The sequence below is a fragment of the Anarhichas minor genome, unplaced genomic scaffold (assembly GCF_050575085.1).
Source record: "Anarhichas minor isolate MPS153535 unplaced genomic scaffold, ASM5057508v1 ptg000029l, whole genome shotgun sequence".
In the NCBI taxonomy this organism is placed as follows: domain Eukaryota; kingdom Metazoa; phylum Chordata; class Actinopteri; order Perciformes; family Anarhichadidae; genus Anarhichas; species Anarhichas minor.
Window position 1 is genome coordinate 1,949,176 of NW_027466475.1, and position 22,781 is coordinate 1,971,956.

Below are 22,781 nucleotides of genomic sequence, written 5' to 3' on the forward strand. Positions count from 1 at the left end.
CTCCAAACAACATTCCAGAAACATCCGGAAAAATGCGAACTGCGTTTAGTCTCTGCTTGTTTTGGAGGAAAGGATCGCAGTGAAAGACCCGCACGGGGGTCTCAACAAGGTGACGGCATGCGGATCCTCCGTTTTTATGCACACGATATGTTTACGCACGGATTTTACACCGGTCACACAAGTCGAACACAATTTATTTAAGGAGGATGTGTTGCCTTCAATTATCATTACAACCAAAAGCATTAATTATATCAAAGGGGGCAATATTTCAATTAAACACACACAAATACAAAGAAAACTCATCTTTTTAGGCATCTTCAGAAAAAGAAAAAAACATTCAAAAATAAGCTATATAAATATAATTGAAAATAGGAATGAAAAGCATTGCAACCCCTCTGTGTGAATTAAAATGACCACAAAACGCATTATCTTCAAATATCTTAACAGCACAAAACCCCCCAGAGATTAAAGCGGCTTTTTTTCTTAGGCGCCATTATCGAATAAAGTGGTTCTCGGTGCAGGGACTAATAATTTATGAACCCGCGTGGGAGCAGCAAAAAAAAAAAAAAGGAAAAAAAAAACCGGAGCACGTGACGGTAATAAAGTGTGTTTTATTGCCGGAGGTTTGACAAGCCCCAAAATATAACTCAGAGAGAATAGCCGACAGGCGGCCAGATGGGATTGGAAGCCGATATTTGTCCGAAATCAACAGAATGCTCTTTGTGTCGCAGAGGGAAACACCGGAGACGGCTCCAATAATCAGCTTCGATCCGCTGCGACGGGACTTTACAGTAAAGAGCCTCCGCGTAATAACGCGAGATTAGAACGGAACAGTAAGTGCGTCTTGTTTTCATATCTGGCACAGAAATGAAGTTATGACTGTAAAGGATAAGGGGGGCAGATAGAGGTGGAGGATGGGGGGGGGGGGGGGGGGGGGAGAGTCCCCAAAGGCCCTTGTTTACGTGATGAAGGGGTCCAGATCCACCTGTAGTCCAACATATAATGTAATTATTAGAAGACGTTAGTTTGGGCTGAAAGGCTCACATTCTGCCGGACAATCGGACTTCATATTCATTCACTTTTCACGGCGTGTTTCAGGTTTCAGTGGTAAGACGTGACGTTGGTTCCACATTAGATATTTAGTTAATGTTGTTTTTTAAAATCAAATAATATTGATTTTAAAATGCTGCTACATCATAATAAAACTCCGGGGGATTAAATCATTTTAGTGTTATTTTAAGGTCCTAAAAAATATAAAACATTCAGTTTTCAATTATACGTTTAAATATGTTTTATTTCACATTTTTATATCAAATCAGAGGGTCGGTGGTTCGATCCCCGGCTCCGGCTCTGCTAGTCGCATGTCGATGTGTCCTTGAGCAAGACACTTAACCCCAAAATTGCTCCTGTAGTTGTACCTACGGTGTAGAAATGTGATAGAATCTGAATTGTAAGTCGCTTTGGATAAAAGCGTCTGCTAAATGACTGTAATGTAATGTAATGTAATGTAAAATCAATTCAAGTACTTCAATAATAATAATATTGTTGTCTGCCCTCACAGTGCAGAGAAGCCAAATATCAGTTCCACGTCATTCTCTTTGTTTATTCTATTTTTTAACAAAGAGGTCTGTGTAACATATTTCGTGAGGAGACCATGAAACACAGTGTGTGTGTTTGTGTGTGTGCGTGTGTGTGTGTCTGTGCGCTTTCCTCGCAGCGTGTGTGTTCTTCATACAGTTTGTACTTTCATTTCTGAAGTGGCTAAAAAATATTCCATATGTTGAGGATTATCAGGTTCAGGATTTTTACATCATAATCTCCCATTTAGGGACGAGAACATACTATTTTTAAATAAGGCTAAACTGTTGATAATCAACATTGAAATGAAGCTGTTGTATCAGGAAGCACAGATTTTGCTGATTTGCAGATTTAGCTAGTTTTCACTTTAGCAATTTTAACAAATAACTTGAAGACCAACGTGCAGAATGATTTCCTGCTCGTGCGTGTCTGTGTGTGTGTGTGTGTGTGTGTGTGTGTGTGTGTGTGTGTGTGTGTGTGTGTGTGTGTGTTTGAGTTATCAGGAGTTATGAGATATTTAAAAGTGGACGGCTGTGTTCACACCAAGCCTCGCTCCTCTGGAGGCCATAAACAGGAGCGAGAAGACGACGATATATATGCAGCAGTTTATGACAAGGGGAACATTTGGATTAGAGTCACAGCTGGGGACAAATACAACAACAGCGACATTAATCTCGTTAAATCACCTTTAACCAAATAACGGTCAGGGCTGGACGACACTTTTGGTGCAGTGATTTCCTAAGAGGCTGGCAAATATCTGACTACATTTCATCGGATTGTGCACAAACGTAAATCCTCTGTACAATGCAGATTGCCTATGACGAGTATTTTCTATTAATTAAGGCAACCTAATGTATTTCGAAAACATTTAGCTGCAGACTCTTAGATCTACAGACATCCAACGATGTTGAAGTCCAGATTGATTCACGAACACAAACATGCATCTATCGATATATTTGGGACAGGCCTGCAGGATGTGTGCTGTGCAATCATTTATTCTCTTTTAATTATTAGTTTGTGGAAACTATAGGCGAAATAAAAAGCCTACACATTTTTAACTCGATTATTTTAATTGTATTAGTCATCATCTAGTGCATTCAAGGATAATTGAATGTAATTATGCAACATTGACCAACAAAATGGAGCTGCTACTCAAAAAACATGACAAAGATAAAAAAAACAAGGACAGTACATTCTTGTGTAATTGTTAAATTGGAATCAGGATGAATGTAAACAGCAGCAGCTAAACTATTTGGGCATTATGGGAATGTTTTTTCCTTAATGTTTTTTCCTTATAAATACCACCATTGTCGGTGATGTGATTTGACTAAATTCCTTTTAATTTCAGCGCCATTGATTTGATTAATTTGCAAAAATATTTATTTGCGTACATGTCTCGTCACAACGATTCATTTTGTAATCTACACAAACACAACACGGTCAACGATGATTTTATCGTCATCCGCGGCTTCTGCTCACTCGCGCTCGGTCAGCACGAGACGGTGCGCGTCGATCTGGAGGGCTGGAGGTCGCAGTTAATGTCTAAACCGGGTTAAAGCGGCTCTCAGCTCGGCTTTGACCCGGCAGCGGGCTGGGGGCGGAGGGGTGAGCCGGCGGTCAGCCTGTCTAAGATGAAAAAGTGAAACGACCCCAAAGAAAGAAAAGCCACATCTGAATGGCTTTATGTCGCAGCTCGGGACGAGAGGCAGTTTATACGAGTTTGTCTAAAATGCAGTTTAAAAGCTGCTTGAGCTGGTTGTGGTTAAATGGCCTGTTGGAATAACAACTGGGAGGTGTGTGTGCAGCATTATATTATAAAGAGGATTCAGTTTAAATAACATGATTTACAGCCCAGGAGCTGACGGTAATCAATACCTTACCGATAATTGAAAATGGATGATTAAACGGCAGCTTCAGGAAAAATCAGTTAACGATGAAGCAGAAAAATAATCAATTCAATTCTGTTCAAACGAAACCATTTAAATATAAATATGGCCATTTTCTCACATTTTAACACTTTAATTTCAAGCTGCCTTTGCACAACAATAATCCACGCAGGCATGAGAGGGAGAGACCAGGGGGGGGGGGGGGGGACAATGGGCTCGCGACTCCCGCAGGCCGCGTGAACTCTGGATGGTCCCCAGCGCGAGCCCCTGCCCGGCCCTGTCCAGCGCGAGGACTAATGAAACGGTGAACCAGCGGTCAACGATTCTGATTGACCCTCTCGCGACCCGCCGGCAGCTAGGTTACATTCTTAAAGAAGAATGCTCTTTACAAAAAAGAAGAAGAAAAAAACCCTAAAACGTTGTTGTTGTTGCATCTAAAAAGAGTCCGCCAAAGTTCAGAGCATTGAAAAGGTGTAAGCTAATGATTCCTGTATTCAAACGCCTATTCAGCGGGAGCGTTGGAGGCTGGAGTCATTGTGAAAAATGAAAGTTTTAGGTCAAAGTCTTTTTTTTAGTGGAGGCATGGATTAATAGTCCTGGACTGAATAGATCCTTCACCACTTTTCATCTGCAGATATGTGCTCTCTCTACTTTCATTACTCAACTCAACCCATTCAAATAGCAGAGAATCAATGTTTAGCTCTTTTTGTGTTTATACCTTTCACGAAACTACATCTTGCTTTACATAAAGTTTAGCTTGCTCCCTCTAACTGCAACCAACTGCAGCTTTGAGCAACAAACGGTTTGGGGTTTTTCACCAGCTCCTCATCCGGGACCGCCATGGGAATTTAGTAAATGTAAACAACAGAAATGAGTCCACGCCAGAGCTCAGAGAATCACCCGAGGCAGGAGCTGGAAACAGACAATCCCTCATGGCATCGAGCCCCAGAAACATACAGTAAACACACACATGTGCACAAGTAAGTAAATGTCAGAGATGTTAGTGATCATATAGATCAGTGTGTGTGAATAAAGAGGTGTGAGAGAAGAAGATGAGATATGATATTATTGCCTTCAGCCTTGGCATTGATAAATAGAGTGGGATAAAAATCAATACATACTATATTTTACCCTTTATTCAATATGATAATATATAACACTAACTGTATGATATCAGTCATATTGCCTTTCATTGCAGATTGCCAGATTATAGTTTAAACCCTCGGTGGTTCCACTGGCAGACGATAAACGTTGGATAATAAACACCTATAGGGGCCAGGAGGGGGGGGGGGGGGGGGGGGGGGGGGGCATCATAAATGCTCTGCAGCAGCATCTAAATGAGAAACTCAGACTTGCCCCTCAGGGCCGTGTTCTTCCAAAGCATCGTAATCTTCATACGAGTCCGATCTGAAGTGCAGCCCAAGTTCAGAAATTCGCCACCACGGCCACCACGGCCACCACGGCCACCACGGCCCCAAACGCTGCATAGTCACGTTTGTGCTGCTTGTAAACGAGCTGGTGGCTTGTTGGGAAAACTTTGGGCATGAAAGCAGCTGTCATTATTATTGCATCCTCAAATAACTAGAAAACCTGACTGGTGAAGTTGGTGGGTTGACCAACTGCTGTGGCTTTGTGTTTAATATAAAATATATAGAAGGCTTGTTCAAGCAAACTGAGGCCTCTTATATGTTTCTCCTCTATGGAAGCAAATCATTTCCTCTGTTTTTACATTCTATTTATACTCATGGCACTTTATCCAATCCAGTATGAGCGTAGGCCTACCTCTGTGACATAGCTATAGCTATTAGAAATTCTTCTGAATGATGCATTATGATGGAGAGTATTTCAGAATATAGTGTATACAAACAAGTGTCACTGTGGCTGGACTGGTGATGGTGTTTATTACAGGTAAATACTTTATTCTTTCATTGGCCTTTCACTTGTTACATCATGTGACATTATCAACAACTTTTAGGACTTTCCTCCACCAAAGACATTCTCAGTCGACTAACACTTATGATTTTGTCGACTTATCGATGAGTTGATTTGATCGATACATTTGTAAAACTCGAGTTTCTCCACAAAGATGTACTCATGAATATACAGAAATAAGTCATTCCGCATGAACAAACGTCTAAAATCAACTGAAGAAATCTTAGTCGGTTTCGAAGGACAGATTAGTCGACTAATCGACTACTTTCATGGAAGTGAAGCCACTTCTTCTACTTCATTCTGTAAATCTCTCCCTCACCGAGCTACAAGACAGATTTCATGCAGATATTTAAAGTCATTATCCACAGTTCACAGTGGAGGCTGCCAGTCCTGCAGATAACTTGCTTGCTTACAGTAATTACACTTATATATCAGAATAAATGTGGTGTGTCCTTGATGATTTATTGATGTCAAATAGCTACATGCTACCAGCACCATTAATGGTCTCAATAAATTACACAATGACACCGACGCAGCGCGTCTTGAGCAGTGGAAACACGCACATCTTTTAAAAATAAAAAATGAAGGGGTGAACAGTGAGTCATGTCAAATAAAAGAAGAAAAAACAACACGAGTGTAAATCTCTGTCAGCGAACAAGAAGAAGTCATCAGCAGCCGGCCGTGAAGTGAACCTTCGCCTATATATACCCTGTAGAACCGAATGTGTGTGGAGCTGCCTCAGTCACAGATTGGGTTCTAGGGGAGTCTATGGGCGATGACTAACCATCCATCAAAATCTAAAAATCTGGTGACCGCTAACAGGGCTTTATAGTCCTGCTCTCTTTCACACTCCACAACTCAAGCTTTCCTTCCAGGCTACCGGTTGTCTCAGCAGCAGGCAGAAGTTAGGTTGTCATGTCATGCCTTTGCTGTTTGCATCCAATCTGAAATTGAGCAGGACGGTTTACATGTGCAGAGATGTGATTACTGCGTGGGTTTAATTCCCTGGCAGCCTCTCACTTGAGTCTTGATTAAGACATCAATTTGGTTGCAGCAGCAATAGGCTTAAACGCAGCATGGCTCGCCGCCTCGATGACGGGCCTCCTGCAGCTTCCTCAGAGCATTTTGTCACTCCTCATTTAGCTTTTTGTTCCACATTCACACGACTGATGGCACCAACCGACACACCTCAAATCCAAAGTTGCCTTTCCAGTTTTCACCACAATAAATACATTTCATTTGTTGGCATTTGCTCGTCCATTTTCTGGACAGTTCACAATAATTCACAATAATTCACAGTTCACAATAATTCAGAATCAGAATCTTATCTTTAGTATTCCTGCACCAACAAGCAATTTGACTCCAGTCTTTGCATCTGTCTTGATGGAGTAACACAGATATAGCAGCTTTAGAAACAAAAGGACAACCAAGCTGGACAGATAAAGGACTGCTACAGAAGAAGTGAAAACTATATGAACATTATATAAATATATATATAAAAAGCAGGAAAGGCCAACAATAAAATAAGAAATGAAATGTTTGTATACAAGTGTTCTGTAAGTTGTCAAATAGTACAAAGAAATACTAGTTACGTACATGTTGCATATGTGTAAAGATGATATATAATGTAACAGTGTTGCTTTATCTTGTCCTAAATGTTGCCAAATGTCAGAATGTTGCCAAATGTCAGAAATTGAAGCTTTAAATAATACATAAGCTGAAAAAAAGGCTGAAAGTCCTCCTGTCAAATGAAAATAAACCTTTTACTAACACTTCCCACGGCAAAGTGTGGCATATAAATGCTTTGCTCAAAGGCATCTCAGTGGAAGTTATTTAGGAGGACCAAGGACTCATTCAGATGTTCTTTTCATGTTTAAAAAAAGCTTTTTGTCTGTGTGCTTAGATGCTACTCCACCACCTCCTATGAAACAGAAAGGGAAAACATTTTCAAAAAAAGTGTGACAATTTATCTGCTTATAAGTCATCCCATAGCTAACAAATGACTCAGACTCATCTACACCCTCCGCATGAGCTGCTTTAATGCCTCAGCCAAGCCAAATCATTTTCTCCCTGCTCTCTTTATTTAGAGTATTACAGGGTATATTAGGCAGAAGTAATAGCACATTGCAGCACTTATTATTAAGAGGTTTTTGGCTGCAGCATCAGACCTCCATCCCTGAGGAGCAGCTGCTGCTGCAGCCAAAGAAGAAATCCTCCTGAGACCCTGAAGGATAAAACACGGATTTATGGTGCAAACATGATTTTTCATCATTTCGTGTCATTTATAGCGAAAGATATTCACGCATGAGTTGCACACAGAATACAAGCCCCCCCCCCCCCCCCCCCCCCCCCCCCCCCCCCGCCCCCCCCCCCCCCCCTCATATGACCTTTTCTCTCCGTGTGAGGGCTTCAATTTAGCATATTCTCACTTATCTCTTTCACGTTTTTTCGATTTGAGATTCCGCGTAATTCGCTTTCATTTCTCAGCCCTGTCGCATTTTTTCTCGTTCAGCTGGCTTTCGCATCATTTTTTTTAAAGCCAAGCAATGCATTTAAAAGCCGCGGTGGTGGTGGTGAGCGGGACACCTCGGGCTGACCCCCCCGGCCTAACAAAGCCAACTACTAGTCACTGTCTGGGACCCTTTTATCTCATTCTCTTATTGGAGGCCCCTTTCTGACCGGCCATGTTTTGTTGTCCATCCTTTTGACTCGCCACAAGGCCAAATATGGCCCCGCGCGGGTCCCTCAATATGGGCGAGATTAATTTTTCAGCTCCGGCCATCTGTGTGGGGGTAAAAGGCAGTCAGCTAAAAGTCATAAATCTACAGTCCGCCTGCGTTTTCAATAGGTGCTGTGTGTGGGAGAGGGGGGGGGGGTGGGGGGGGGGGGGGGGGGGGGGGGGGCAATTAGAGATGGATAGATAGATGGATGGATAGATAGAAAGATACATAAGATAGATAAATAATTACACTTCATGGCAAATGATTCCTAACGTTAAATCCACAAACATCGACTCTTAACCACCCCCCCCCCCCCCTGCCAACAAAACTTCATTAGTCCTATAATGAAAATTCACCCCCCCCCCCCCTTTCAAATTATCCCATTACGTCCGACATAAACAACCCGAAGTGGCCTCTCTCATTGGCTGGCCGCAGGGTCACGTGGCCCGCGCGGCCGTCCGTCTATTTGACAGCCGCAGGATGGCTTGATGCCAGAGGGGGAAAAAGAGACAGAGAGAGGGGAGAGAAAGAAAAATTAGTATTCTCCTACCAGCCTCGCTATAAATCAATCATGGAGTCCTACGTGGTGAGCTGTAAATATGCTGAGCCGCAGTTCCCGCCTTGTGAAGAAGATTACAGTAATTTTAGTGACCAAGGGGGGTATTACAACAGCCCCCAGGACAGTGGTAGTTATGTAGGGGGCTATCAGCCCGGGCAGCCCCCTCCACCTCCATACACACCACAACAAACCGGTTACCACTCTCCGCAGGGGCACCGCCGGGAGGATGGAGAGGACCACTCGCAGCACCAGGCTGCGCCCTTCCGCGGCTACAGAGAGACGGATGCCGCCGGGAAAGAGTCGAGGTTCCCCGTGGCTGACCTACAGTGCCAGGCTTGGATGACCTGTGCAAAGCCCGCTCAGGTGCAGAGGAAAATGGCCTGCCAGGGAAAGGACAAGCCGCCTATTGTTGTCTACCCGTGGATGAAGAAAGTGCACATCGCTCATGGTGAGACAGCCTGAGGATTTTCATCTCTCTCATTTTAGATCTCCAATTCTCTCTTACTTTGATTTCTGCATCATTTCAGTTTTCCTGATTCCCATGTTTATGTTTTTTTGTTTGTCTGCCAGGCTCTCTCTCTCTCTCTCTCTCTCTCTCTCTCTCTCTCTCTCCTCTCTCTCTCTCTCTCTCTCTCTCTTTCTCTTTCTCTTTCTTTCTAGTGTTTTGTCCATTTGTGAGCACCGTTTTTTGTTGTCGAGTTATTTATGATCTCAGTGAGGGTCAGGAAGAATTACAACCCCTATAAAGTTTTATGGCCCTGCCAAAGCGCACGTTTGTGCATGTGTGTGTGCATGTGTGTGGTGTGTGTGCGTGCGTGCGCGTCTCTGGTGCGCAACGTTGCAGCTGAACAAAAAGCTGCAAGTTAAAAGAAAGTTTAAATAGCATGTTGGACCTCTTCCCGGTCAACCACACATACAGATTCACATTTCAAATGACCACATGACAATAACTGCGATAACAATATTTACTATTTTGAAATGCTAGTCTGCAGGCTAACTCAATTGTATTTATGTTTAATTATTTAGCTTGATTTAAGTTGTAAGCTAATATATAATGAGTGAAACAAAATAAAATAAAATGTAAATAAATAAAATAAAAGATTTCCCTTCAATTTTGCCCCTGAATTTATTTATTGTTATGTTATTTTTTTACAGTGAATCCGAACCACCTGGGCCCGGAACCAAAGCGACTACGGACGGCCTACACGCGCCCGCAGGTTCTGGAGCTCGAGAAGGAGTTCCACTTCAGCCGCTACCTCACGCGGCGCCGCCGCGTCGAGGTCGCCCACGCGCTCTGCCTGTCCGAGCGGCAGGTGAAGGTGTGGTTCCAGAACCGGCGCATGCGCTGGAAGAAGGACAACAAGCTGCCGAACACCAAAGGAAGGAGCAAAAACAAGAAAGCGACGGACAGCAATAACAACAACAGCAGCGGCGGCAGCGGCAGCGACAGCAGCGTGAAGGCGGTGATAACCGTCTGAAAAACACAACACAGGTCGGCTGTCAGAGGCCGCCATGTTGGCACCTTCACTCTCCAAAACTGATGGTGCTAAGTTGATCCAGGGTGACCGAAACTATTCTAAACATGCTTTAAACATTACAGGCTTTACATTACAGGTCCCAAATAAGGACTTATAAATTCCCTTATGTATTTTGACTTATAGCTTAACTTTTACTTTGTTTTTAAATATTTATGTTGTGTAGAGGTTGCAGCCAACTCCACTCTGATATTTAATTCATTACTAAATGTTTTGAGTCCTACATTTAAGGAAACGTCAAGGTAGACGGTCTGACATCTCTCTGGAGAAATTAGGGAATTGACATCAGATATTAACGGCGCGTGGTGCCTATTGGTTGGGGAGAGTGTGTCTCTTGGAGAAAACAGGGTTTTTATTTCTACAGGGTAAACATAATACAGGGTTTTATAATAGCTACCTGAAAGTAACTTATGAATATGCACATTACCAAAACGTTGTTTCACACAAACTGGCGCTTAAAAAAGGGGCAAAATAATAAACAGGAGACCGGACAGGTCTAATGGTTTGGCGGCTGAAGAACAGTTCAACCAATAATGTTTATATTTTGCACATAGAGGAGCCTCCAAAAACAATGCATATTTAGTAGGATAAGTAGCCATAACGTGCAGATTTTTTTTTTAATCTCCAAAGATGAATGAACTTTAGGAAAAGTACATTTGTATGCACGCGGAAATAAATATAGAATTTGAAAAACAGCCAAATTGGAGGTAGAGGTTTTGAATGCACGACGCTGACTGTAAATCCAACGTGTTTTCTCAGGGTTACAGGGTTTTAACGAACATCCCCTTGTGAAACGTTTGTTGTTTGATTTAGCACCGAGAGGTTTGACATAATCCTCTCTGAAACAGTATGTTGCATTTTCAAAGAATATGTTCTGTCTTTGATTCCAGTTCAATATGCTATTGATTTCTATTGCGCCAGTACTTATTTTTTATTTCTATTATTTAGAAGCATATTTTATTCTTTGTAGCAAACATCTGTTCTTTTTTTGTATGTGTTTATCTTTGAAAAAAACGAAGAAAATCTCTTTGTGCAAGATTTTTTATATGTGGAAATGTTTTGATAAAATACTTCGATGATAAAAGAAATTAAATAAAAAAAGTTTCAAACGGCAAAACTGCTTCTCATCCCTCTCTTTCAATTACACACACACACACACACACACACACACACACACACACACACACTCTTATGTTGTGAGACCGTTTTTACGGGATTGTGACAGAGGGTCAAGGGAAGTGACGTAGACACTACCCCCAACATGTTTTATGAATGTAAGAAACATTCACAATATTAATCTTTGAACAAAGAATCAAACCGCTATGGATGACGATAATCTATTTTTAATGTCAACATAGACTTCATCATCAGCATATTTGGGAAAAGCAAAGACATTTTATAGCCTTTCGACACTTTAACTGAGCGATGCGTTATAGACGATCTTTGTTACGCTCATAATTTAACAGAGCGTGAAGCCACTTGAGGTGAGCCAAGACAAATATCTAGTCCGTGATGTCTCAACTGAAGCTTTCTAAATGTGAGGATTTCCTCCCGTGGGAGGATTGAAAATGTGCTACGGGGATAAACGGCGATCCTGAACGTTTAATCATTCGAGCGACAGTCTGCTTTAAGCCAAGACAGAGATATCGGAGCCTAAAAGGAGTATAGGCTTTATACATGGTGGACATATATTGTAGCACAACATATAGTCGATCAGCGTCTCTTTATGATAAAAAAAAAATCAGAGTCTCATGCGCCTTTTACGCATTATTTACGCACAGCGCAGGGCTACTTAAGGTGAAAGATATGGTGTGTGTGTGTGTGTGTGTGTGTGTGTGTGTGTGTGTGCGCGTGTGTGTGTGTGGGATGTGAGGGAAATGAGTGCAGAGAGACATTAATTGGTGGCATCCGGTCGAGACGCGGTTAAATGTGCAGGAAAGGCACAACGAGGAGTGACACAAAGAAACATGGAATATCTATCACATGCTGGAGATGCACCTCCAGTCAATACTCACTCACTAAAGGAAACGCTAAAAGGTCCAACATTGGACACAGTAGCACAGAGAACTGGTGGATACTTTATGGGTTTTGCTCTGCTGCAGGAAATGCAGTAAACCACATTTACACAGATCAAACGTTGTGTAACTTAGATGATTATATACTTTGTGAAAGTATTTTTTTCCAGGAACATAAAAAACGTATATGCTCATTAAAAATATGAACATTTTATTCAAATCAAAATAATACAAATAAACTTGACAACATGGGGACTGCAGGTGTGCAAAATATGCTATTTCGTCTATATAATTCAAAGAAAACAGCATATACTGTCTGATTGATTGTATACTGTGCATTATAATCATATTGTGTGATGCCCGAGCTGTGTGTGTTTGTGCTTGGTGGACGTTATGCATGGAGGCTGCTGTCTATCGCACCAACCTGCCGTTCTGAAGACTGACTGTGGTGAAGCAGGAACGACCCCGGCTGGTTGCGCGAAGTACTGCAGCCTGCAAGAGAAATACACAGAGACCAAGTCAGAACATCACGTAGAAATGTTGATTGATGAGGTAAAACAACCTATAAGGCAATGTTTGTGATGAGTTATACAGTTCCCAGGATAACAGAAAACGTAGGAGGACATTTGATTAACATTCATTTAATTAGTGTCAGGACATGATAATAAAATAAACACCCGTGCATAATTATACAAACAAACCAGCCATTCACACTACTGTTGGCAAAGCTTACAATGGTCAGTTGAGACTGTGTTAAACTGATTTAAATATTTGACAGTTTTACGGCTAAAATTCGCTCTGGCATTGTATTAGACTCTATTATGTATTGTTTTATTTTTATTTGTTTGTCCACCTGTATACATTATAACCACACCGAAGACTGTAGATACTTGTTAATATGATATAGAAATGTATCTTGCTATGCCAGAGAATCATACACACAGTGACTGTGGAAACGGTCCAGCTCAGGCGTAAAGCGGAACTAAACAATCTGAGTTACGTTTCCTCCTCGGAACCTTAATCTCGGGCGGACTAGTCTGTGACTGCAGAACAAGCACTTGCCCTTACACTTGCATGCAGTGGATTTGACCTCATCTTTAACCATAATTATTATTTAGCAATAAAGGACATTACAGCATCACAATGTCTCTTGCGGCAGAGGCTTTCGTGTCGCAGATGGCAGGTAATGTGTTGACTTTGCCCAGTGTTGTTTTATTATTGTCTAATAAGCTAGCTTTAGCCAGCTAACATCAGCTAACGTTTACAGCCTTGTAGCAGTTTCCTAGCAGTGGTTAAAACACGAGTGGCCATTGTCGTTCAACGTAGCAGGACTGTTGAATTATAACTGTAACGATGACGGTGCTGGTCCACTCTATTTGTGTAACGGTAGCAAAGACTAGCTTGGTGGTTAGCCTAGCTCTCATACAGCACTGTCGCACAAGCTAGGTGTCCCAAATGGCTTGCTAAGTGTCGCAAATATGTTATGTTTTATAATGCTAATAAAGTTGTTTATCACATCAATGTTAAAATACAAACCCAAGCAAAGAAGAGACAATTCAAGCAGCAACGGTTCAGGTGCATTCACGTTGATGACAACATTGTGCCGAGTTACAAAAACACGACTTTACCTTAATGAAGAGGACTAATCAATGTTAACGTAAACCGAAGAAGAAGTTATGCGCCATCTTGGATTTTACGTTGGTTGTAGGGAATTAAATGAAATGTACCTACGTTTCATTGGTTTAAATCGTGTTTTTTTTTACCTTTATACAATCCTGGTATTGATGTGAAACCTCCTGAATTGTTGCTGAGATGTTTAATGAATTAATAAATGATTAATGAACAGTTACTATACCACTTTGATAAGCTAACTTATCGCCTTATATTTGTGTGTTTTTGACACTGACAGCTGCTGAGCCTTGGCCTGAATCTGCCACCTTGTACCAACCGCTGAAGGGTGAGTAAAATGGAGAAACAATATGACTTTCTGCTACAGAGGTATGGATATTAGTGTGGTTGTTTACATTATATTTTTTATTTTACAGAGGATCAGATTCTGCTGTCAGACTGCGCCTCATCTCTTGCTGTTCAGGTGAAACTCTATTGGTTTGTCCTCAACAAATATATAAGCAGGCGTAATATGTATGTTATTTGATAGGTGACATAGAAAGTCCTGTCCTGTTTCCCTCCTGTGCAGACCTACCTCAGGATGTGCGGTCTACCAGTGCAGGTGGTTTGCAGAGCAAATGCTGAATACATGTCACCTTCTGGTTAGTTCACATGCTGTGAAGCCATTAATAACTTTGTATTGCTATCGGGACATTTTTAAATCCAGTTAAAACTGATGTTATCCACATTGTTAAGCTTATTTTGTTCTTATTGGCTGTGCTTTGTAACCTACATTACACTTTTGTGTCTCTCTGTAGGGAAGATTCCCTTCATCCACGTAGGGAACCAGGTGGTGTCAGAACTCGGGCCGATAGTGCAGTTCACTAAAGCTAAGGTGTGTAACACGGACATCAAAGTTATTGATTTATTAGCACGGCGTGTTTAACGCTCAGAGACATGTTGAGACTTTTTAATCCCCTGAAGTTTCTTATTTTTCTTGTTTTATTTGTTAGAAAATACGTATACGTGTGTGTTTTGTGTTCTCAGGGTAATTCTCTGAGCGACGGCTTAGAGGATGTTCAGAGAGCTGAAATGAAAGCATACATGGAGCTGGTCAACAACATGCTGCTTACTGCTGAGGTACACACACACACACACACACACACACACACACACACACAGGCATCTAAACACACAGCTGAAACAATGTACCGATCAGTATTTTTGGATAATATCTTCCAATTCAAGTCTGGCCTCATCCCTACAGCTGTACATCCAGTGGTGTGACGACGCTACGGCTGCCGAGGTGTGTGTATATTCATCTTTAGAATAAAATAAAAAAAAGATTTGAAAGTGATTATTCATTGCCTTTTAATCATGCGTGCGTGTGTGTTTTGTGTAGATCTCGCGTCCCAGATACAGCAGTCCTTACTCGTGGCCTCTCAGTAACATCCTCGCCTATCAGAAGCAGTGGGAGGTTCGCAGGAAGATGAACGCCGTCGGCTGGGGAGGGAAAACCCTGGAGCAGGTTAGCCACCACCCGACACCGATTGTTCTCATGCTATTATTTATGATTTCATAAAATATATTGACATAAATAAAACCTGTCTGTCCTCTCATGTGTTTCAGGTTTATGAGGATGTGAGTCAGTGCTGCCAGGCTCTCTCCCAGCGGCTGGGAACACAACCATACTTCTTCAATAAACAGTAGGTATCTCTCTGTCAGTGCATGTGTGTCTGATATGTCTTGTTTTTCTCTGTCTTTCATAGCAGCTTATTAACAGAACATGGCACAGTGATGTAGGGGAAAACTTTAGTACTTCTCTGCAGATTCTGCTCTTTAGCTGATCTCATTTGGGTCAAAACAGAAACGAGCCTTTGGAAGCATCGGACAGCTGTTTCTTTAGCACCACCTTGTGGTGTAACACTGTAATGACCTACTTATTATATTGAAAGTGGAACGTCTCTCTGTAACTCCTGAGAACATCTTGTTATGTATCAATGCATTTAAACCAAGGATAGAAAATGCAGCCACTTTATTTCTTTAATGTACTAATTGTTAACGCCACGGCGTCTTCAGTTCCTTCTCATTTACAGCTGAGTGAGGGAAGTGGTTGGAATGGTTGGTAGAAGCAGCGAAGTAGGGCTGCACAATTAATCCATCATAAATCAATCATGATGTTAGCTTTTCCATTATTAAATTAACATGATCGACTGCGATATTGACGTTTTAAAATGATGAGAAAGCTCCTCTGCATATCAAATCAAGTGCTTCTGAAACTAACAGCCAGCCACCAGGGGGCGATCCAGATGTTTTGGCTCCACTGTTTGGAGAGCTCTAACCCTGCAGCAGCATGTGAAAAACGTTCCTGAACGTTGCGGCTGCAGTCCAGAGTAGAAGAGTAATAACTTTATATTTAATGCACTTAATTCAGGTGAAGAAGAACCTTATTTTGATGCAAAGATTTGTGAACTAGCAGGAATGTAACGCGACGTGGAAGTTAAAACAGAGCTAAACAGAGCTCTGTTGATTTCATTTTGGGTGAAAGCTTTTTGAAAGCCCCAAAAATCAAAGAATAATTCTGGTGTGTGTGCGTGTGCGTGTGTGTGTGTGCGTGTGCGTGTGTGTGTGCGTGTGCGTGCGTGTGCGTGTGTGTTGCAGGCCCACAGAACTGGATGCGTTGGTGTTCGGTCACCTCTTCACCATACTGACCACCAGACTGACCAGCACTGAGCTGGCAGAGAGGATCAAGAGCTACAGCAACCTGCTGTCCTTCTGCAGACGCATCGAACAGACCTACTTTGAAGACAAGAGCTCCTGAAGGAAAATGAAACCTCTCACCTGTATGATTCTTCTTATTATAATGATGATCTCGTGCTGTACATTCGGTCCCTCCTCCTCTCATTCCCTCGCTGTAGCACTGAGAAGCTAAAATCTGCTTCTCTTCACACGCCTGTCCCTTTTCGTGATTCTTGCTGTCCTTTTCTCTTTTGCGTGGTACTTGTACGTTGTTGCATGCTGCTGATAGGAGACCAGGTGAGCCAGTTATGGATTAAGATGTGTCTACTGCATTCAGATAAATAGACCTTAAAGTCATGCAAGCTCCTTCTTTAGACACACGTATATATCTAAAACAAAAAGATAATTTAACACAAAATAAATCCTGACTTTCACGAGAAGAACACAATCTGATCTGCATAACTCTTTCAGTTGAGCTGCTACAGGAAGCCACCAAACGAGTTTTCACAGAGCCTTTACATTTCCAGCATTATGTGAATGAAATAAGAATACTGACGATGGTAATGAGACTCTTCTGTCCCAGAAGGAGGTCGGAAGTCGGGGTTAGCTGCAGATGATCTGATAGGGATTCAGCGTCAGGCTCAAGGACACTTCAGCAGGGTGGATGCTTCATGAGCTTAGACTTAGTTTATCTGCTCCCATTGTTTGCTGTCTCCTCTGACGTCATGGTGCAGATACCTGCAGGCTCAGAGAGGTTGGATTTTTACAGCTGTGTGACACGGCTGCCTTTCACTTAGACGACGCAGTGCTGCTTTTCTTCTGTATAAAAGAAAGAGCTGAACATAATGAAGAGGATGTGACTTAATCTTTAGTTTTTCCACCATTGTTTTTTCTTTGTGTGAATTGAAAGTGCCTACAGAATAAAAGTCATTCAATTCAACATGCTGAGGGTTTTGTTGTTTATTTTGTTCCAAATATAAAGCTTTGAGTTGAGTCCTTTGTATTACAAGTTTTCTGGGATTTTTAAATGTGTTCATTTGCAAATATTTCCTAAACAGAAATCCAAACATTTCATAAAGCGAGGTTCAAAATATTTGTTTAATTTTGTTTACATACTAGAGTCAAAGGTTTTAACAGATGGAATTTTGGATTTATCTTTATATCTCTTCATAAATCAGAAAATACGGTCAAAAAACAGCCGTACACATCTGTTTTCTTTCCACTAGTGTAGAAGAAGACAAGATAGAAGAGAAGTCCAAAAATTGACCAGCTTATTGAAAATATATTTTTTGCCAACAGTGTCTCCTGTTAAAATTACACAAATTCTAAAAATGGGCCAGATTTGATGTGTTTGACATTTTCTTTATGTGTAATAATCTTTTATTGATAAATGATAATATAACTGCTCTAAGCATTCTGTCATCAATTCTACAAAATGAAAGACAACAGACAGACAACCTCAGTATTGATGAAGGAAAGATCAGCTCAGCCTCAGTCGGTGAGAGCGTCTCCTGAAATCTATTTTCAGGCCTGATAAGTCGTTGCAGGTTCACGATGTCTGATCACCTCTCATTGGCCTCCAGACGAAGCGAGCGTCTGTCTTCCAGGTTTCCTGTGAGGTCAGAGTTTGACCTCTGAACTTCCAGGATCAGTGACATCATGAGTGATGTGCTGCAGCGGCCGAACACATCCAGAGGTCATCAGCCAGACAGCAGGCGGACAGACAGAGACACAAACGTACATCTTTACCGAAGAAGTTCACTAAAGTCTGCAGTCATTTGATCCCCAGACCACCGAGAGCCACACGACCCCATCATCTATATTCATTCATAGGTTAACTGTCAAAGGTAAAAATCACCCGAAACATCACATCTCAGGTCCACTGTTTTGTGTATTTCTTATATTCTGGAAGATAATTGGTCCAACATTTTGTCAATGCAGCTACAATGTGTTTAGTCAGTGTGCAAACACTCTATTGTGTGTGTGTGTGTGTGTGTGTGTGTGTGTGTGTGTGTGTGTGTGTGTACACTGATCTGCATTCAAACTCTTTAGTAAAAGTACAAAAGTATTCGCATCAAAATAGATTTACCAAAAGTAAAAGTACTTATTATGCAAGCAGAATGGCCCATTTTAGAATCATATACATATTATTATGGCTGGATTATAATGAATAAGTATAAGTACTTATATACTCAAGTACAATCAAAGTACCTCAAAGATATGACGGTTTCTTGCTAGAGTCTCTATTTTACACAGAACAATCCTACAGGAGACGTCCATCACAGAAAAGACAGATGGACGTCTTCACCCACAGCCACGCTGTCCTACTCTCCCGGGAAGAAATGTTTCTCACCAGAATATTGCACATGATTTGTATTTAACAATCCTTCATTGTAAACCAAAATACATTGAACTGAAATGTAAATAATGTAGTATCATAGCTTCATTGCCATGTAGGTTTTCCCATACACAGAATTAGCTTACGTGTGTTGTTGCATAACATACACATAGTAAAATATAAATAAAAATAAGTATTTAAACATAAATATAGAGTAGAAGAAACCTACAGTAAAAATACGATACAAATATATATAAGATATATCTGTATTAAATCACAGAGCTTCTTGTAGAAGTGGAAGTTTTGGTGCAGAAATGTGCAAAATGACCCAAGAAACGTGCAACGGTTCACATTAACAAAGTATAAACAGAATATGTGTGTTAATGTAACGCATGTCCAGATGTGAAGAGGTCAACTTAAGGTGTAGTGTCTATAGGAGGGGACAAGAGTCCGTGTCGGGGGGGGGGTCACGGCCTTGTTGATGAGGCCAGCTGCGGATTGGAAGAAACTGTTTTTGTGATGTTTTCTTTGTAGTCCTGATGGATCGCAGCCTCCAGAGGGAAGTGACTCAAAGAGTTTGAATCCAAGGTGGGAGGGGTCTATCACAACATCTCCAGACCATGTTGAGTTCATCGTCTACAGACCAGTTGGCTCTGTCAGCACAATGCAGGGGTCCAGGACTAGGTCAGTGATGGTTTAGAGGTAATTTTAACATTAACATTAACTTAGTAGTCTTATGTAGGAGCTGAACCTTTTCCCCTTATTGCGCTCATCTCAGCTCCTCTGCAGGAAGCAGCGACGTCTGTAGACAGAGAGCCACGACAACTCATCCGGTGGTACTCTAACTGTTATCTTCATTATGCAACTATAACACCGACCCCGCCTTCAGTAGAGACAGCTGCAATGTCCTTCATGTTCTCTCCAAACTCTTCTTTTTTAGACCTCCTACTTGTATCAAGGCTAGATTAGCAGGCAACTGTTTTAGAGCCCCAGACCATCAGGGGACTGAAGCTTCCAGGTTTAAACATTGGTGGCGATTCATTTAAAATATCTTTTTTGATTGTAAATTGGAAAAACTGAAATGATTGGGTTCTTGAAGAAAAAATAAATAATTATTATCTAATAGTGAGGTCCTGTCTTGTAGAGGGGGTCCTGAGTTAAACTGTATTATTTCAGTGTGTTTATATGGTGCATTTCACAACAGCACCTTTGTGCTTAATCCAGTTACCACGAACTAATTACTAACTACTACATACACAATGCAGAGAAAATGTCGAGGGGGAACTTATATGATCTTAAAAACCTTTATTTTCGAAACACTCCACTGGACACAGCTTTATCAGGTGCACATGTTGTAATGACAGACTTCTTCCAGGAGGGGGCAGCAGGGGATAGAAGAGGATCCTGCTGCTGCAGAGATGTGAACGTTTTGGTTTGCTGATTATGGCAAAACTGTATAAGGATATATTTAAGAAGATGGAGAAAAGAAACATGTGCATACACAAAATTTGTCCATTCTGAATTATTTTGCAGTTTCGGGGCAATTTTTATCTGACAAAATGTGAACACGTGACAGAAACTGTGACTGTAAACATTTGTAAGAGGAGGGCTGTCTGCTGTTTTTAATAAACTGTTGTTGGTTTCATTTGTTACAACATTTTAAACATTTTGTTTTGCTTTATATGTCAATTAATGAGCAGATTGGCCTGTGCTCTGTTTTCATTGCACCACCGACCAGTATGTAGCACTGGTTGCACTGGTTATGATTCTGCTTTTTGATGCATGCTGGGCCATGATGCAACAAAATGAAAAACAAACCCCAACAACAAAAACAAGGCATTTGAAAGGGTGGAGCCGTAGAGTCTGAATGCACTGAATCATTATTTCAGTTCCTCTGCTGTGCATTTTATTCGGTGACATGTACGAGCATGGTTTTAATTTCTCTTGTTGGTGAACAACAAACTGAAGGAATTTGGCTCGGGGATTTGGTGCGTAACAGTAAAACACTATAGTGTGACATCATTTGAAAATAGAAAATATAAAAATCTACAATAAATATGGTAAACAAACAAAATAATTGCAAAGTGACACAAAAATACTACAAAGACACATCAGATTACCTCAAAAAGACAAAAAGCAACTGTAAAGAGACACAAAATGACAACAAACAGGCAAATCATTCACAGACAAAACATAACGACAAAAAGATCAAAACAATTGCAAAGTGAGGCCACACAACTACAAAAAGACTCCAAATGACCACAAAGAGACATAAAACAACCACTACAAAGAGATGCACAATGACTACAAAAACAGGCAAAACAGTCAAAGACAAAATCAACTACAAAAAAAACAAAACATTTTAAAAGTGCCACAAAATGACCACAAAGACACAAAACCACAGAGAGGTGCGTAACGACCACAAAGACACAAAACCACAGAGAGGTGCGTAACGACCACAAAGACCCAAAGCACCACAGAAGGAGGCTAAATAACTGTAAAGTCTCTCTTGCTCCTACGTGGGAGAGGTGGTTGGGTCTTTGGCATGCCTGTGCCCAGAGGCCATTTGTGTCATACTCCACCCATGGTTAATCAAAACCACAAGTGGTGCTGGAACAAAGACATAATGCTGCAATAAAGGTTGAATTGAATGTGTGATAATAAAGAAATAATACTAAACACTGTTTCCAGCTATGAATTCTGAAAAAGATTAAGATTTGTGTCCAGCTTTGGTCAGTTAAGTGATTAGAGGACGCACGTCGAGTCAATGAAAGATCCTCATCAGATGTGTTTGTGTGTGAGAGAAGGAGGGCGAGGGCGTTGTTAAAGTTCATTTAAAAAATAGGAAGGTTTCTGCGTTCATGGGTGTGATTCATGAGTACATATACGAACATGTGCTGTGACGTGAAGTGTCAGATTAGACAGTACAACTGTAGGCTGATAATTACACAGCTTGATTATCAGAGTGAGTCATGATACATAATCTGGACTTTTTAAATTTCTCTTTCCCCGGGAGGGAGAGGAGAAGATTGTTTTTATTGTATCCGGTGAGTGTGGGTGAGATTGTTAATACATATGGTGTGTGTTTTATTTTTTCAATTCAATAAATCCTCTCTGGTGCTGTGAGCCAGAATATCTCTAATCTCATTCACATAAACAGGATCAGCGGGACGTCTCAGGTGTCGCAGCACTGGGGCGGTTTTAGAGAGTGAGCTCAGGGCCTGTGGGTGAAGATTTAGACAAATGTATTTATACATGATAACATCTTTTCTAACCCAGAATAAAGGACGTCATCAAGGTTAAGAGCCAATGACTTTTGACACAATCCCCCCCCCCCCCTACACACACACTCACTGAGCTTTTATCAGCACCCTGCCAAGGCCCGGCACCGTGACAGCGCAGCAGGAAACCCTGCCCTTCTCCACCTCGTGGCAAGAAAACAAAAACCATTTGCAGGCAGCGAACAAAGCCATACGTGTCTCCTCACTGAAGGTTTGGATGCTTGTTAAATGCCCTTCACTCAGTTAGAAGAAGAGAAGGAGGCAAGGAAATGAATGCACGTTAAGCATCTTAAAATGTGCAGATATTTACATGAAAGTAAAGAAAAACATGATAACAAAGGGTATTGAAGGGTTTGAGCGAACATTCATTTTTGTAGTGAAGACTTTTCAGACTGCATACAATGAAAACTTTTATTTTATTTTATTTATTTGCTTATGAAGCTCAAGGGACAGTCTGACTTTACACATGAGGTTCAGTTTATTTCATGTCTCTTCCAGTGGAAACAGTTGAAAGTGTCTTCTGTGTCTCTGAGAAAATAACCCTGATGTCATCAGGAGATGCCATCAAGATGCATTATGGGAAAAATATT

At 41.2% G+C, this 22,781-nt stretch overlaps 2 protein-coding genes across 2 annotated transcripts; both read left to right on the forward strand.

Annotated features, from left to right (window-relative positions):
• Nucleotides 1-8,621: 8,621 nt before the first annotated feature.
• Nucleotides 8,622-10,153, forward strand: LOC142964079 (homeobox protein Hox-D4b-like). The gene is made up of 2 exons (XM_076104206.1): nucleotides 8,622-9,123; nucleotides 9,831-10,153. The coding sequence occupies exons 1-2, from the start codon at nucleotides 8,688-8,690 to the stop codon at nucleotides 10,151-10,153; spliced, it is 759 nt and encodes a 252-aa protein (XP_075960321.1). The 5' UTR covers nucleotides 8,622-8,687.
• A 3,102-nt stretch (nucleotides 10,154-13,255) lies between these two features.
• On the forward strand, nucleotides 13,256-17,512 carry mtx2 (metaxin 2). Its single transcript, XM_076104189.1, has 10 exons — nucleotides 13,256-13,408; nucleotides 14,135-14,182; nucleotides 14,271-14,317; nucleotides 14,423-14,495; nucleotides 14,652-14,728; nucleotides 14,881-14,973; nucleotides 15,101-15,139; nucleotides 15,236-15,361; nucleotides 15,463-15,539; nucleotides 16,495-17,512. The coding sequence occupies exons 1-10, from the start codon at nucleotides 13,369-13,371 to the stop codon at nucleotides 16,652-16,654; spliced, it is 780 nt and encodes a 259-aa protein (XP_075960304.1). The 5' UTR covers nucleotides 13,256-13,368; the 3' UTR covers nucleotides 16,655-17,512.
• Nucleotides 17,513-22,781: the final 5,269 nt, after the last annotated feature.